This window comes from Triturus cristatus, chromosome 8 (genome assembly GCF_964204655.1).
Source record: "Triturus cristatus chromosome 8, aTriCri1.1, whole genome shotgun sequence".
NCBI lineage: Eukaryota > Metazoa > Chordata > Amphibia > Caudata > Salamandridae > Triturus > Triturus cristatus.
In genome coordinates, this window is record NC_140591.1 from 1,694,893,369 (window position 1) to 1,694,912,003 (window position 18,635).

At 51.1% G+C, this 18,635-nt stretch overlaps 1 protein-coding gene across 1 annotated transcript in view; it reads left to right on the plus strand.

Annotated features, from left to right (window-relative positions):
* The window catches only part of LOC146808627 (NACHT, LRR and PYD domains-containing protein 3-like), a 318,459-nt gene that overhangs the window by 86,098 nt on the left and 213,726 nt on the right, over positions 1-18,635 (plus strand). The window contains exon 3 of the mRNA XM_085624016.1: positions 13,280-13,450. Coding sequence (XP_085480142.1) covers positions 13,280-13,450 — 171 coding nt within the window. The remainder of the gene's footprint in view (positions 1-13,279; positions 13,451-18,635) is intronic.

Sequence of the window (18,635 nt, forward strand, 5' to 3'; positions counted from 1 at the left end):
CTGAGTGAGGGTCGAGACACGCTGCTCCAACTGCCGGAGGAGGTGATGACCTCCTACGACCACATGAAGGAGGCCCTGCTCACCCGCTACGGGCTAACTGCGGAAATGTACCGCCAGCGGTTCAGAGACTGCAAGAAAATCCCAGGCACCACATGGGTGGAATATGTGGACTTTTTCAGCCGGGCCCTAGAAGGGTGGATCAAGGGGAGCAAAGTAACCACCTACGGGCAGTTGGTCGACCTCATCGTGTGGGAGCACCTCTCCAACAATTGCTTTGTGGAACTAAGACAGCACCTCCTCGACAGCAAAATGACCGACCCACGAAAACTCGCCGTCGAGGCCGATCGATGGGTCAACTCCCGGGTCCCCCGGAACTCAATGGGGGAGTACCAGAGGAACCCCACCGGACCCCCCCGCCAGCGCGGTGGAGGGGGAGGGCCGAACAGGAACCGAGACCCTCCCGCCGGGGCCCCCAGGAGCCCCCCTCGAGGGCCACCGCAGCAACAACTCTCTCCGAGCCTAGCCCGAAGGGGGGCGCCCCCGGCCAGACCCGGACCACGACCACCAGTGACCTGCTACGGCTGCCAACAAACCGGACACTATGCCAGCGATCCGGTCTGCCCCCTGAACCGAAGAAACGGGGCCGGCGGGCCCCCGCCCCGACAGCTGGCGGCCGCCGCCCTGGGAGAAGGAGAAGAGGAAGAGGAGACCCTCGACCGAGGAAGCACTGAGTGGGAGCCGGCAGCCATGTCCCTGGTCTGCCTGGGTAGCCGAGAAATGGAACCCTGCACCCCCATCCCAAGCAACACCCAGAAGTACCGGCAGCAGGTCACGGTCAATGGACAACAGGCCTAAGCCCTTCGTGACACAGGCGCCAGTATCACCGCTGTCCGCTGCCACCTGGTGACCCCTGAACAGATTCTACCGAATGTCCTGTGCCCCGTACGGAAGGCCGACAACAGTGAAAGCCTGTGCCAGATGGCCCTGGTCCCCTTCGAGTGGGGAGGAGTGACGGGCCTGCTGAAGGTGACGGTGTGCGACGACGCCCCTGTCGACTGTCTCCTGGGGAACGACTTGGAGAGTTCCCCCTGGGCTCAAGTGGAGCGACGAGAGCACCTCCGCATGTTGGGACTGGCTGACTGGGCCTGCGCCATCACCCGGTCCATGACCGCCCGGGCCCCCCGCTCATCCTCGACCTCCGGGGCCGCCCAAGCCGAGGGGCTCACACCCCCTCCCACCAGCAGCGAGGAGGAGGCGGACACCGACCCTGGACGCAGCGAATCCTCCCCCGAAGAGATGGCGTCCCCGAGCGCCCTACCAGAACTGACACAATGGCGACATGAAGGGGGCCCCACCCGAGAGCAGTTCCAGCAAGAACAGCAGTCCTGTCCCTCTCTCGAAGGGGTCCGACAACAGGCGACCGCGCAAGCCGACGGTGACCAGACTGGCACCCACTGGGTCTACTGGGACGAGGGCCTGTTGTACAGTGAACAGAAAGTGGCAGAACTCGGGGCCAGCCGCGTGTTGGTGGTCCCCCTCCGCTTCCGGGAGTTCCTTCTCAACCTGGCACATGATGTGCCCCTCGCCGGACACTTGGGGCAAGACAAAACGTACAGTCATCTGGTGACCCACTTCTACTGGCCCCGGATGCGGAGAGACGTGGACAGCCACTGCCGGTCCTGCCAGACCTGCCAAGCCAGCGGGAAGACGGGGGGTCGGGTCAAGGCCCCCCTCCAGCCCTTTCCAGCCGTCAGCACCCCGTTCGAACGGGTCGGAATCGACATTGTGGGGCCCCTGGATCCCCAAACCGCCCTGGGCCACCGCTTCATCCTGGTCCTCGTGGACCACGCCACCAGGTACCCAGAGGCGGTCCCGCTAAGAACCATAACGGCCCCTGTGGTAGGCCGGGCCTTGATGGGGATCTACACTCGAGTGGGATTCCCCCGCGAAGTGGTGAGCGACCGCGGCACAAACTTTATCTCCAGGTACATGCGGTCCCTGTGGCAGCAGTGCGGGGTCACATACAAGTTCACGATCCCCTATCACCCTCAGGGGAACGGACTGGTTGAGCGGTTCAACCGAACATTAAAAGGGATGATCCAGGGCCTGGAAGAGCCCCTCAGGCGAAGATGGGATGTTCTGCTGCCGTGCCTCCTGTTTGCCTATCGGGAGGTCCCGCAGAAGTCCCTGGGGCTCAGCCCGTTCGAGCTGTTGTATGGGCACCCGGTCCGCGGACCGCTCAGCCTGGTCAAGGAGGGTTGGGAGATGAAGCCCCAAGGCGCCCCCCCTGACGTCTACCGATACCTCCTGACTCTCCGGAACCAGACCCGCAAGTTCCGAGCCATGGCCGAAGCCAACCTCGAGGCCAGCCAGGAGGACATGAAGCGGTGGTACGATCGGAACTCCTCTACCATCGAATTCGAGCCCGGACAAAAGGTATGGGTCATGGCCCCGGTCGAACCCGGCGGCCTCCAGGACAAGTGGACCGGGCCCTTCAAGGTAGTGGAGAAGAAAGGTCCCGTCACGTACCTGGTCGACCTGGAGTCCCCCCGGAACCCCCTCCGGGTCTTACATGCGAACAGGCTAAAACCCCACTTTGCCCGGACCGAACTGAGCCTGCTGCTGGCGACCGACGAGGGGGGCGAGGACGACTCCGAACCCCTGCCCGACCTCTTGCAGTCCAACATTCATGACGGATCGATCGAAGGGGTCCAACTCGCCTCTTCCCTGACTCCGGAACAGCGCAACGACTGCCAGCGACTGCTGCGGGACTACGCAGCCCTCTTCTCCCTCACCCCGGGGGTGACCCACTGGTGCGTCCACGACGTCGACACCGGGGAGAGCCCCCCCGTGCGACACAGAGCCTACCGGGTGCCTGACCGAGTGCGGGCCTGCATCCAGGCCGAAGTAACGAAGATGCTGGCCCTGGGGGTCATCGAACCCTCCGACAGCCCGTGGGCCAGCCCTGTCGTCGTGGTGCCTAAGGCCGCAGCTCCCGGCCACCCCCCAGAGTTGCGATTCTGCGTGGACTACCGAGCCCTGAATGCAGTAACCAAGACAGACGCCCACCCGATACCCCGGGCCGACGAACTCATCGACCGCCTAGGGGCCGCTCGCTACTTGAGCATGCTGGACCTCACCGCCGTGTACTGGCAAATCCAGCTCACCCCCGGCGCCCAAGAAAGATCCGCCTTTTCGACCCCGGATGGGCATTACCACTTTCGGGTAATGCCCTTCGGAATGAAGAACGCCCCGGCCACCTTCCAAAGACTGGTAAACAAGGTTTTGGCCGGGCTTGAGGCCTTCAGCGCGGCCTACCTAGATGACATTGCCGTGTACAGCAACTACTGGGCCGAGCACCTCCTTCACCTGAAAGCCGTCCTGGCCGCCCTCCAGCAGGCCGGGCTCACAATCAAGGCCAGCAAATGTCAAGTCGGCCACGGATCCGTGACCTACCTGGGCCATCAAGTGGGGAGCGGGCAGGTGGCCCCCCTCCAAGCGAAGATAGATGCCATCCAGACCTGGGAACCCCCCACTACCCAGACCACTGTCCGGGCCTTCCTGGGCCTCACCGGATACTACCGGCGGTTTATCCGGGACTATGGGAGCATTGTTGGCCCCCTCACAGAGTTAACGTCCAAAAAGCCGCCCAAGAAGGTACACTGGACACCCCGCTGCCAAACAGCCTTCGACACCTTAAAGACAGCCATGTGTACTGCTCCGGTGTTGCTAGCCCCGGACTACCAGAAGGAGTTCGTGGTCCAGACGGACGCCTCCGAGTATGGGATCGGAGCCGTCCTATCCCAAGCCGACGAAAAGGGGCTCGATCGACCAGTGGCCTTCATCAGCCGACGACTACTGCCCCGAGAGCAACGCTGGAGCACCATTGAGCGTGAGGCCTTCGCTGTGGTGTGGGCCCTCAAGAAGCTCCGGCCCTACCTCTTTGGTACCCACTTCCGGGTCCAGACCGACCACCGGCCCTTGCGGTGGTTAATGCAAATGCGGGGCGAGAACCCCAAGCTGCTGCGGTGGTCCATCTCGCTACAAGGGATGGACTTTGACGTCGAACACCGGCCCGGCAATGACCACGCCAACGCCGACGGCCTGTCCCGCTTCTTCCGCCTTGACGAGGAGAATCCCCAAGAAGATGGGTGACTCTCCATGCCTTCGGCTGGGGGAGACGCCTGTTGGACCCGGCCTCGTGGCGTGGTCCTTAACCCCATGGATTGTGCCCGTTCCCCGCCCCGGCCTTCACGGGCCACCCGTCTGAACTGCACCAAGGCCCTTCACCCAGAGCTGCACGCGGTCGCATACTCCTCGTGGCTCCGCCATCTTGTTGGCAGCTACGTCACACTGTGCACCAGCCAGCACGACCCCGCTCAGCCCGGCCTCGACCCCAGCGAAGCCCCGACATCGAGGCACCATGAACTGGCCAGGGGGTGCCGCAGGAACCATTCATCGCCCCCGGCGGAGGACAGTATCGATGGGACCCCCAACTGTCCTCCCATCTCGAGGTGTGATCGCCCGGCAACTCCCTTGGGCCTGGCGCCTCTCCTGCTGGGCGTCTGGCCACCTCCACCCGGCCACTCCGCCCTCCCGGGCGCATAGGTCCGGACATCAAAGGGCCCCAGCCCTATATCTGGGGCGACCCCACCACAGATCGGCAGTTGTATCCCGGAATCGAGAGCCCTGCTGATTGAATCGCGGCTGACCCTACGGAGAAGAACTCTTGTCGGAACCATCACGAGCCCTGCTGACTGCGTCGCGGCTCCCTCTTGTGAACAATCTGAACCACCTGGAACATTGGAGCCCTGCTGACGCCGTCGCGGCCCAACCTCGCTGAAACCTTCCTCGGAGCCCTGCTGACGACGTCGCGGCTCGAGCTAAGCCAAAGACCATCTTGAGAGCCCTGCTGATTGAATCGCAGCTCTCCACGAACTGCACGCCAGAGCCCTGCTGACGCCGTCGCGGCTCGACCCCTCCGAGATCGGAGGTCCTCCAGCTTGAGGATAAGAACTGGGCCCCAGGTACCCTCGTACCGCATCCCCGCTAAAGACTGTCCCGATACCCCTACCCTTCCAAAGAGACATTGAGACTTTTGGTGGATCCCTCGATCCCTTCGTGTAAATATTGAACTCGTAAACCTTTTATTGCTGATAAAGAATTGCTTGTCGTAAAGACAACCTCCTTGAGTCCTGTGTGGTGGTGTTACTGTGCTAGTACGTGATAGGAGAAGGATCTCTCAGGAGACTTCTCGGCAGCGCTCGGCTACTTCGTGCAGTGTGAGGGCCCCCCTTGGCGGTCTCGCCGACTCCTCGGGGTCCGCCTTCCAACAATCATGTTGTAAATGAGCCGCATAATGTGCATTGTTTACTGCCCCTGCGTCACAAAAAGTGTAAATCTGCCCCTGAATATTTAAACCTTGCAGCCAATCATATTGCAGTTTTTATGAATCACATAGTGGAAATGTCAGCTATCAGTTGAACTTATTACTTCATCTTGCATTCTTCACAAAGAAAATGTATCTCTTCCACAGTACATGAACTACATGTACCATGTCGCACCTCTGTGAGCCACAACCAGGCCGACTCCAAAGTCTCGAAGAAGTGGGACTTGTTTGCGTGGATCACCCAGCGCACAGCAGGAAACAGGAGACGGTATTGGAGGCCCTGGCTCTGAGTTTCGGTTTGACCTCGGCGGACGAGCAGTGCTCTTTGCTGCACCTCCTTGTTGTAGTCAGGGAAGAGGAGAACTCTGGCAAATCCACAGCAAAGTTCCTCCGGGAATGGGTCCTCCCTCAGGATCGCATCTCTGTCTCTGAAGTTTAGGATTCGTGCAATCATAGATCTTGGAAAGGCGCCCGGAGGAGGTTTAGGGGTCAGAGCTCGTGGGCCCTCTCGATTGCAAACCAGGAGGACAGTTGGTCCACGGGCATTCAGGGCTTAATCCATGGATCCGGGAAGTCCTCAACTTGCTAAGGCTCAGTTCCTTTGGGATTCCAATCACATGCACAATGTGCCGGGAAAGGTTTACAGCATCCTCTGCGGTGCAACTCTGATGTAAGTGACCTGGGCCTTAAGGGACGTGAATTCATCCTCCACCGCAGAGATTCGGGACTCGGCTTCCATGATCCAGGCCGTGACATTCTTGAGTTCCTGACAGAGGAGTGCCGCATCCATGTGCACCTCTGCAATTTTGGTTTCTGCAGCCGCTTGCAAGGTTTGAATGACTTGGACAATCGTGGCGAGGTCTCTGGACAATGAGGAGCAACCAGTCCTCCCCAGCCCCCGCCACCCTCCCCCCGTCACCCCCAAGTTGGCCATTTGCAGGAACAGCGGTGAATTGCTCGATTCGAATCTGTGAGGTTGCTGGGCGAGTAGTCTTGTCTTTACCTATGTCGGTGGTGTGAAGACACCGCAGGACACTGCTGGTGGGGGAGGTACAGCCCGCTTACCACAGCTTCGCGGCAGCAAGAGCAGCAAATCCTGTGATGATAGGGAGAGGGCCCAAGGTGGCGAGCCAGGTGCATGGATCCTGCCGTGTCAGGGTCTCTTCCAGTGCAGGGGGGAAGTGAGACGGAGGGAAGACGGTTATTGCCCATCAGCCTGGTCGCAACACAGCGCAGGGAGCGGTGCTGTGTAGTAGTTTAGAGTATGATGGCAGGCTTTAAAATAGACAGATCAAGACGCTATCAACAAGCCCAAGCAGGTCCCATGGGAGGTCCAGGCCGAGAGGTGGGGCACTTGCAGTAGGTTGAGAACAAAGGAGGCCAGCACAGGACCCCACAAATACAGATTGGGGTCAAGCGATTGCAGCAGGTCCAGATGCCAGTAGGGAGCAGCTGCTCAGTCCCAACTGGTGGCCCAGGTTGCCTGCCACAAATGACTCACCCCAGCCGTTTCAGGAACAGATGAATGTAAATGTAAATGTAGTTGAGCTTATATAGCGCACAGCTACCCGCTGTGGGTTTCCCGGCGCTTGCTTAGGGAACCCGTCCTGGTATTCCCCTGTGAGATAGCAGGGTATCCACAAGGTGAAAGTCAGGCATCCCGCCGCGAGGGGCCGTTGTGGAGATTAAGCAAGCTATTGCCCAGAGTCGCAGAGTGTGAACCCATGAGTCGAGGAGGCACCGGGGTGAGAATTATCGAGTCCGTGGAATTTTTAGCCCAAGACCTGCTGAGGCGGGGAATTGAACCCTGGTCCAGGACCGATCTCAGCTTCCGGGTCTGCCGCCTCTAACCCCTGAGCCACACTTCTCCACAAGTGACGTAGAGGGCTCCGCTGCTCCACCGCCTCCTCCACCTCTCAGGCCCAGGCTGCCACGCTCACCGAGCACTTCAAAGATCAGAACGGCCAGAGGAGCTCAAAGAGGGCTAGGAAAGGCGGCCCCTCAACTGCAGCTCCCGGATCCAGGTGGCAGGTCCTCACCTGAGTAGCACCAGATGTCCTTGCCCCTTGGGGGCCTTTGCGCTGCGATCAGGGACGCAATTTCGGGACCCAGGCTCATCCTGGGAGGACCCCTGGCCAGTCCACTCCTCCAGCCAGGTCCCGACACCTGTAGTCTGACTCGCATCATCCCCACAACGCCTCCTTCACCAGGACCCCCCCTGCCAGCACTGCAGACAATCTCAAGGCTCGGGGGTCTCCTCGCCATCAAAGCCAGGCCACAAGCGTCCGAGCTCCAAGAGAGCGGCAGATGCCAAAGCAGAGCAGGGCTGTGGTGCATCGGCATCAACCTCTGGGGGTAGGCCTTGGGGGGCGAGTCCACAAGCAGCAGCAGGGTCCATTTGGCCACCTCCACGGTGCCTCCTCAGTATGAGGTGCCTGGGGGAGTCCCACAAATACTGTTAGTAACACTCCAGCACTTCAGTTGTGCAGACAGTGTCCTGTGCTCCGAAGGCCTCACATGACGGGCAGCCTCACTCCCTCGGCCCACGCAGGCCGGCAGCGTCATGGCCTGCAATGGCCACAGTAGAGGTCACTGGGACTGTAGTAGCGGTCCCGGGCGGTGGCAGGTCGTTGTGTGAGTGACTGCTGGATTAGAGGGGATCCATCCGTTAATGAGCGTCCGCCATGCTGGCTGCCCAAGCTACGCTGCAAGACATTCAGCTTTTATTGGACAATGCCTTTTCAAGGGTACAGGTGACCCAGTGCTAATATTGACTATAGTTACAATTGGCTGAGATGTTAGCATGATAATTTATAGGTGTTTGAAGGTTTTAATGCATGTCTGGTATAAAAACTTGGACCAGACTTCCCAGGACCTTGTGCACTTGTCTAATGTCGAGGAAGCGCCCCCAGTACCTTTCCAGTTTGATAAGACCAAGCCATGATCTGGCCAACTTAAGAGCTGTTTCCCTACTGATAAAATAAGTCCAAAGATTAGATCCATTATATGTCTGTGTTAGGTCCATAGTGGCCGACACATTCTCCCTCTTTGCAAAGACATTAAAATCACCTTGCATAAAAAATACTGACCGATGTGTCCGATGTCTTGCGCCTGCTGCAAATGCCTTAATGACGCTGTGGATGCGCTGTATTTACAATACAGCGCTCCATGGCGCAAGGATTCACTGATCCGTCAGAAATTCTGATGCATCTTTTGGCGCTAAAGTGAGGCATTGCTGGAGTTGGTCTTAAGACTGACACAACTTCAGAATGCATCAGAACACAGAGGCGAGTCCCATGTTAAAAGCCCTGTATCAATCCTTATGCCCGGTTTGAGAAGGCATAGGGATTTTATTTTTGACGCATTCAAGTCATAGAGTGACGCAGTGAAAAGTTGTAAATTTCACGGTGTCAGTTCAACGTGGGTTTCAACGTGGGAACGCCCACCCTGAGTACATTATACCGGGCACAAGTATAAAGCGAGGCAGGCCTCTACAAAGGGATGCGTTGGGCCCAATGCGTCAGTTTGTATATATAGAGAAGTGTGGAGCACTGATGGGGCCGATGCTGCGCCAAAACAAATGACACTACGGCAGCGCTAGCTCCTTGTAAATATACCCACGAGTATTATAAGACTAAAGGAGAAATAGAATCTGCAAAGGAGTGTGCAAAAGTAGAAAAGGTGGCAGGGGCACGATAACAGATATGCTGGGATGGAGGTAGCTCCTGACCCCATCACTGAAAAGCCTAAAAGCGCCGCCTCTTCAAATGCGTCTAATTGCAATGACCTAAAACGCCAGCGGTCTTATATAATCACGGATACTCCATCGCTGATCAATGTGTATGGACGGTGAATCACCTTATACGCATCAGAGAATGTTGCAGCAAAGTCAAAATTGGACTCTTGCATCGCCCATGGTTCTGTGATGAACAGAAGATCAAAGTCTCCTGTCTGCGGGAGAAGGTTAATTTCAACTGCCTGTTTCACTAAAGAGCACCTGACCCTGCAGTGAACGACTCTCCTTCCTTTTATCCGGGTTCTACTGTCCCCAGACTCCCCAAGACTGTCCCCTAGGTAGTCTTCACCTGTTTGCATTAAATGGTCACTTGTGTATCTACCCACATTTACGTTCTGTGGCAATCTGGGAGATTCTTCCTCTTTCATCCAACTGGCAGCATGGCTGGCGATGTGCGCGGTCGGTGCGCGAACGCACGCAGACGGGCTTACCATTGGCGATGTGCGCAGTCGGTGCGTGGAGAGACGCAGATGGGCTTGCCTTTGCCGCTGTGCCAGGTCAGTGCATGGGCCGATGCAGACAGGCTTACCTTTGAGGATGGGCGTGAACGGTGCGCGGATGGACGCAGACGGGCTTACCTTTGAGGATGGGCGTCAACGGTGCGCGGATGGACGCAGACGGGCTTACCTTTGAGGATGGGCGTGAACGGTGCGCGGATGGACGCAGACGGGCTTACCTTTGAGGATGGGCGTGAACGGTGCGCCGATGGACGCAGACGGGCTTACCTTTGAGGATGGGCGTGAACGGTGCGCGGATGGACGCAGACGGGCTTACCTTTGAGGATGGGCGTGAACGGTGCGCGGATGGACGCAGACGGGCTTACCTTTGAGGATGGGCGTGAACGGTGCGCCGATGGACGCAGACGGGCTTACCTTTGAGGATGGGCGTGAACGGTGCGCCGATGGACGCAGACGGGCTTACCTTTGAGGATGGGCGTGAACGGTGCGCCGATGGACGCAGACGGGCTTACCTTTGAGGATGGGCGTGAACGGTGCGCGGATGGACGCAGACGGGCTTACCTTTGAGGATGGGCGTGAACGGTGCGCGGATGGACGCAGACGGGCTTACCTTTGAGGATGGGCGTGAACGGTGCGCGGATGGACGCAGACGGGCTTACCTTTGTGTTGGACTTGGCCTTTTGGCTAAAGTTCACTTAAACTTTTTGCTTTTCCCCTGGACTGTTTTCCTAACATAGAAAATTCAATTTAGATGTTTTAGGCACTTGCCACTGCTAATCAGTGCGCAGGTACAGATGTTCCCTGTGTAAAGTGTAGTGGTAATTGGTTGTCCATGATTGGTATGTTTGCCTTACTAGCCAGATCCCTAAGTGATGTGCACTGTGTGCGCCAGGGCTAGTAGTAGAGAAATGCGCAGAGGGGGAACATAGGTCTTCAGTGTAGGGCCTGCGCACATTATGCTAAATTAATATGTTGTCCTGACAAGTGCAACCACTTGTCAGGCCTTACTTTCCCTTTTACATATACGTGGGCACCCCTGTAGGACGTCCTGGGTAATCCCTAGGCAGGGTGCAGCGTCGGTAGAAGTTGGCAGTCTCTTAAATATGCATTAAAAATAGGTTCACAATGTATTCACTCAAACAGTAAAAAAGTGACATTTCATTCAATAACCCAACTTCTAAAAATGGTCTTCAGAGAAGTGCACCTCCCCCACCACCCCCCTCTCTTCAAAGTGCATCAGCCCTGGAGTCAGGGAAAGCTTGTTAAGTATAAATAAGGGGAGCTGAAAAGGAAATGAGATGAAAGCAGGACGGGGAAGATTGAAAGCAGAGGGCGGAGAGAGATTACCCAGGGGTGGGGAAGAATAGGAGAACTGAGAAATTGAGAGAAAGAAAGAATCACTTCCGCTTTCATGGTGAACTTCAAATACAATAAGAAGAGCACTGACAAAGCCAATAGGTCTGACCTTGGCAGGCTGTGCAAATGTTCATTTGCTTTTTATTGCCGACATATGTCATTAAAAATGTTAAAAAATTAAAATCATCACTTATGTGGTATTTTACTAATGATGGTTTTATAAAACAATTCTTTCATTTATGCCAATGGATTTTATTATTATTGTTGTAGATGAAGGAAAAGATGTTATGTTATGTTAAATAAACTTGTAAAGTGCGCGTGCACAAAACGGTTTCATTGCGCTGGAGTCAAGGGGGTACTGCTGCTTGAGAGGTTTAGTCATATGCCTGGTGGAAGAGCCAGGTCTTTAAAAGTTCCCTAAACTGAGCGTAGGAGGTCAGTAATCTAATATCCAAAGGGAGAGAATTCCAGAACTGGGGGGCCAAGACTGCAAATCTTAGTCCCCATTGATTCTTGCGTTTAAAGGACGGGGTGACCAGAAGATTCAGATGAGAAGATCTGAGATCCAAGAAGGGACGTAACGCTGAATCCGAGAGGATATAAATGCCGGGCTGTTGCAATAAAGAGCTTTAAAAGTGATGCACCTCAGCTTAAATGTGCAACGTTTGGCTACTCGGAGCCAGTGTAATCTTTCTATTAGTGACATAACATGGTGCCATTTGGGCTATTGGCAGATTGGTTTTGAACCAGCTGCAAACGTTTTAGTTGCTATGCCGGGATACCAACATAGAGTCAGTTGGCATAATCAATGCGGGTACACTAAGGCCAGAACAACTTGGGTCAGGGCTTCTATGGTATGCTGATCCTTCGAAGCTGAAAGAAACAGGAGGAGACACTGCCCAGACTTTTGATTGAGCACACGGGGAGTGGAGGATTTCCCAATTCGGTTGGCCAGAAGTTGGAATTCCAGGGGTTAGCTGGCCCGCCGATTAGGATCAGCTCCGTTTTAGATCGTTACTGTTCATCCACTCACTTATAAATCGCATGGTGGATTGGAAATTGGACACAGAAGATGCCTAGTGATCGATATCAATTTGCATGTTTATCTAACCGAGCACTGAAATCTAAACCAACTGCAATGTTACTCAAGCACTAAGGAACCTTATAAAGAAGATGGAAAAGAAATCAATCTAAATAGGCACTTAAAGTGCAGGCAAAGTCATTAGCTGGTATTTAATATAAATGTAACACAAATATCACACGCTAAATCAGCTTTGTCACTAAAGATGAAGGAACTTTTTTTAATTGGATGTGAAAAATGTGCACAGGCTTATGATTGCCCCTGCTGTCTGCTGTGGTGGCTGAAGCTAAATGTAAACAACGTTTTAACAGTGCGATGGTCGAAGACCTCCGACCCAAATCCCTTCTATGTTACATAACAACCGGTGTATTAATAGGCAGGTCGCTGCAACAACTACCAAAGTTGTGAGTTGATCATTCACACCGCAGCAGAAGGTCTCCAAAATTAAACGAGTATTAATATATTTATAAATATGTCCATTTAGTTTTGCTTCTGCTAGTCTGAGAACTCCTCTTGTGAGATTCCTTTATAAACAAGCATTTGCAATGCAATTGGTCTCACCTTTGGGAACTTATATGTATTTAGCTATGCAGCACATTAGCCTGGGTGCTGAAACATCTGTTCTTTAATATAGCGGGAAAGTAAGCACCAAACTGCGTGGCTCCAGGTATGGGAACACATGGAGAGAATTATTGCCTTTCAGTGGGAAATGGTATAGTCCAAAGCTCTGTTTTTAATATAAAATCAGAGCCTTCAGTGGTCATATCACTGAAAATACAAGATTTGAAGAAATTATTATTGACTACGGGTGCTCGTGGAAGACAATTTCTATGGACTGGAATCTAGAGAATGCTAAAGTGATTCTGGTATTTTACTGACCTCTGCTGGTCGTTTTCTAACAAGACAGTTAAATAGAGGCAGTTGAACAGAGAAAACAAAAGTCCCTTAGTGGAAGCAGACAAGTCCTAGGGCTGATCGCCAGAGCCCACGAAGTACATACACGTATAAGTATATACTAAAGTATATACAAGAGGTCTTGAATGCTCGACCTAAAAGGGTGTGGTTAGATGTGTAAGATGGAGATGTGTCACTAGAGGAAAGTAATTTAAAGACTGGAAGGAAATGCAGATAAAACTGAAGTTGTGACGCCCCTGTCTGTGCTCTGCTTTACTCCTCTCCATATCTCTTCCGTCCTGCAGGTTGGGTGACTGCTCCTTCATCGGTTCATGCTGCGAAGACATCGCCTCTGTCCTCAAAACAAACACATCTCTCACCCAGCTCAACCTTGGCCACAATAATCTGGGAGACACTGGAGTGAAAGCACTGTGTGAAGGCCTAAAACATCCTGACTGCAAACTACAGTCACTGGGGTATGGAGCTGTGTGTTTCTTATCACGTCACTGATTTCTGAAATATACATTGTTGATGAGGCTCATAGATATATTTTAAATATATAAATTATTCTCTGTTTTCAGCTACTTTTGTGGGAAAGGCATGTCCATTTCATGGCAATAGGATTTGATCAATTATTGAGGTCTGTGTAGTGGGGGTACCCAAGCCCAAATCAGACGTCATGAAAGTGGCCCCTGTCATGGTGCAGAAGGCACTTTTGAAAGTCCGTTTTTGGTATTTACTATATCATACAACAGGTATTAAAAGCAGAGCAGATCAGCCCCTGGCAGCCTGGGCACCTTCCCAACCAGTCCCACTGCCCATTAACAGACCAGCTGCTGGACCACAGGTGCTCTCATCGATAGGCCCCTCACCCCCTCATCATTACATGATGGTGATGGACGTGTACAAAGCAATTACATACAGGATGTGAACACCTCTAGGTAGTGACATTGTGTCCTAGGACATGACAAACCACAATAGAATTAAAAAACACTTTACCAGGAGCGGGTGGAGATTCTCCTCAGTGAGAAATGCATGAAAGAAGAACTTTGCCTTTAATATTTGTTTGACGGGTTAAGCACAAAGGTCCTATCGCTGTCTGGACACATATGTCTTCTTGCCCTTGTTTCCTTTTCTGGCCTTGCTTGTCTGAGCTCCACAAGAAGCCCCATCATCCTCGGGCAGTGCTCTAGATGGATGGTCATGTTCTGCCAGGAGAGTCCTAGACAGCTGCGGAGGGGGGGGGGGGGGCTGAGTCTAGAGTGTGCCATCACTCGGGCCCCTAGCAGAACTCCAAATAGATGTTCATGTTCTGCCAGGAGAGTCATAGAAGATGTAGTAATGTAGTCCAGACTGGTTGAGGTATTTCATGAGGATTTATTGTAAGTTGTTAAGTAGCCTGGAATAAGCCCCACCAGGAGCAGCCAGCAGGCAGCTCAGCCCCATCATAACTGTGGTTTATCTTCAACCAGCACCCAACATTCCATAGTGCATCACAGTGCAGAAGCATTCCACTAGAAGGGCATTGAGTGGGTAAAGGCAAACATAGGAATATGCAATAGACAGAATACAACATACCTCCTTTTCTTCCACAACAGAAAAATGAGCATAGAAGCATAGAAACACATGAAAGAGAAAGCGTACCGATTATTACCTGCTGCCACATCCACTGGCCAGACAGATGCGACAGAAAGCAATGCACATCATTCAGAAAATACAGAAAAGTAATAAAGATCAGACACATTCCTTCTCTGAGAACACAAGGCAATGCAAAATGCATAAAATAAACAAAAAAGACTTGAGAAGTAAAACCGAAAGGTACGAACACATGGATAGGTATGAACGCATAAATAGGTACTCTCTTCTTCCCTTCTCCAAAGAATACAAAAATGAACAGGAAGGTACAAACACAAATAAGTACTCTTCATACCTTCTGCATGAAACACCGAGAAAGAAAATAGAAAGATATAATCAAGAACTACTCCAGACACACCCACTGGAAGAAAAAGGTATAAAAGAAAGACAGTAAGTAAATAAAATAGAAAACAGAGGGGCAGAGGAAAGATCAACAAAAGATCATTCACACCACCCTGTAAAACAGCATTAAAATAATTTAGATTGAAGTAACATTGAAAAGTTTGAGAGAAATAAACCCCTATGTATACATAGAAGAATAGAGAGGGATGAACCCCACATTGACAACCTCAAAAGGTCAAACATTGAAAATTTGAAAGGAATAAACCCCATATCGACATTGAAGAATAGGGAGAAATAAAACCCCATATCGACAACTTCAAAAGGTCAAACATTGAAAAACATTGATGTTGAGAAGTAGCAACACAAATTGACAACCTCAAAATGGTCACAAATTGAAAACATTGAAATATTGACCTCTTAAAACAACTAGAATGCATGCAAATTGATAAATCGATTGAGATACACATTTCTTACCAAGAAATACTGGACGCATGCATATACATTGATAATTGAGTACAGAAGTTGATATGTGCAATTCCTACAAAGAATACTGCACGCATGTAAATGTCAATTATGCAAACTATGCAAAGGTAACTTTCCATGCAACAAATTGAAAAATAGAGGAAGATTGACAAATTGAATTTTTGAAAACATGCAACCTGTAAAACAGAGAGATGTAAAACTGTATGTTTAAACATCACAGTGTACATGCAAGTAGATTGAAAAATAAAAAAAATATATTGAGTAATCGATATCTTGAGAGCATGTCACTAGGGTCATAAATATAAGCACCCCAATTACGAAAATAGAAATGTGAATAGAAATCATGCTCAGCTAGACATGTGATCAATAGCTTGAATGTGCACCCAAAAGACTTGAAATAGAACAAACACACTCCTTAGAAACTTAGTTGACATAGACCTGGAGCTGTCTTATTAGAAGCAACCAAAATAAATATGGCAATTGAACTTGAGCTTATTGAACGAAAAAAAAAAAAACTTGTAGCTTCGTGATGCACTAGATGATCAAACAGTGACGATCTCGGACAACTCCAAAAGTATTGACAAATGGAATACAAAAACAACCACAAGATGACGCTCTTGTGAAATAATTGAAAGACCTTACTCGAGCTCGTTTGTGCTTGTTTCTGTTTTCGTGTTGATTCCAGAAATTGATAGGTCTCTGTGCTCAAAGATAGTACCAGTGAAAAAAAACATGTTCCGTGCACACAAGAAAAGTTTCAAAAGTTGGAGGTAGTGTTGGTTGCCAACATTATAAAACAACAGTGTTAATGCTTAGTTATGCATGCGCTCGCTTCCCTATAATTTGGAAAGGTGACATCGAGTTTAGGGACGGGCATGAGGAATGGGCATTAACCAGTATAACGAAGTGCAAAGCAATTCCTTAGCACAAACCTCGATCTTGGGATACATCGGCATGCGCTGCGTAAGATATTGAGATTACTTGCAGAACCCCAGTCCGGCAGAAAACACTTTCACTGTGCAGAACATTGAGATTACTTGTAGAACCCCAGTCCGGCAGAAAACACTTTCACTGTGCAGAACACCTCCAATGATGGTTTTATTAGCGCTATGTTATGCTCCCGTAACCATGAGAACACAACAAACAAAATGGCGGCTTGAAAGGAACACCTCCCATCATCATTTTATTTGCGCTACGTTGCGCTCCCATTACCATGGGAACGCAACACAAAATGGCTGCTTGACGTTGTGCGACCTTACGCAGTGACGACCTCAAAGTCCTTCCAAAATCGAAGAATGAAGAAAACATAAAGACGCTGGATGCCAATGACGCATTGATATTCCGCTGGTACATTATGATTTCTTTGAGTTTCATTCTCTTCTTGAAGGCATTACCTGACAGGTTCCTTCTGTCTTGAATATTTTACCGCGTTACTTTGTAGGCAGCTTTCATTATTCTGTAGTATCTGGGCAAAACCTCGGCAGTCTTTCTTGGATGGCAGATACTTAAGTTAGAGTGAAGAGTAGTTATTAGTATATTGATATTTCGTTTTTTCAAGAGGACCAATTACCAGAGTTGTTGAAGTTGTAGAAAAGACACAGCAGATGTTGAAAAATTGAAGAAGAATCTGGCATATGCAGGTTGGGGCGACCGATGAAGTGGTCACTGGTGGGGCTCTGAAGCCAGAGTCTTTGCTTGATGTTTGATGAGGTTTGAATATCTTGCCTTCTGGAATATAGAGTTCTTGAATTGACGTGTAGGTAAATTGATGAAGATTTAGAATAACTTGCCTTCTTGAAACTTGACTTCTTTAGTTGCCTTCTTGAAACTTGACTTCTTTAGTTGCCTTCTTTAAACTTGACTTCTTTAGTTGAGCACGTAGGTAAGATCAACTCGTCGCCAAAAAGATGTAGTAATGTAGTCCAGACTGGTTGAGGTATTTCATGTAGATTTATTGTAGGTTGTTAAGTAGCCTGGAATAAGCCCCACCAGGAGCAGCCAGCAGGCAGCTCAGCCCCATCACAACTGTGGTTTATCTTCAACCAGCACCCAACATTCCGTAGTGCATCACAGTGCAGAAGCATTCCACTAGAAGGGCATTGAGTGGGTAAAGGCAAACATAGGAATATGCCATAGACAGAATACAACATACTGCTATGGGGGGGGGGGCTGCCTCTGGAGTGTGCCATCACTCGGGCCCCTGGCAGCGCTGCAGATGGATGTTCATGTTCTGCCAGATGAGTCCCACACTGCTGTAGTAGGGGGGGGGGATTTGCCTCTAGACTCTGCCATCACTCGTGTCCCTCCAGATGGATATTCATGTTATGTAGGGAGTGTCCTAGACTGATGCAGAGGGGGGGGCTGCCTCTAGAGTGTGCCTCGACCCTCAGTGGTATTTGGCTTCAGCCCCCACAGGGTCACCGAATGTCTTACCACTGGTGGCATCTATTTGATTATGCAGGGCCTAATTCACCAAACAGAAGGAAATTACCCTTTTAGGGTCACCCCGGACCACCTCTTTGCCTCCCATACCAAATGAAGATTCGGAGAGACAGTGGAAAAAAATACACCAATAATTATTTATTATATTCGCTCAGAGCGGGGCTCCTTCTGCCCATTCTCGAGAGAGTGCTACAGAGGGAACTGAAAGAAAGTCAGCATAAAGATAAATTATGTATATTACATGGTTAATTAGAACACACCCACAGTGGAATTTTCCAAGCAGATGTAGCTGGACAGGGAAGGACAAAAAAAGGATTCTGCTCTCCTATCTTGCACAACTCATCACAGTCCAAGGCCGTTGCACCCTGGGATGGGATCAAACTGCCAGACAGGTGGGAGAGGGCCTTTATCTAGTGGGAAAGCTAAGCTCTGGCACTAACAGTTCAATATTGCAGAAACAAAACTAGCAAAGGGAATTACTCTGAACTGAAAAAGATTAGTTTCGATCATCACACAAAATGGAGTCTAAAAATAAAATTGTGCAGCGAATGCTAACTTATAGATGGCATTACGTGAGCATCAACGGGCCTAATTTAACAAAACCTTCTTTTAGCATGAGCTAAAGACATTTTCTAATATGCAAAGAAACAGAGAAAACAGGTACATAGACGGGGCTACCGTAACAGCATCAGAAGCTGATCGAGCATCAAAATCAGAAAGGCAAACGAGGCGAAGCTCTGGGCACACTTTGCAATCAAC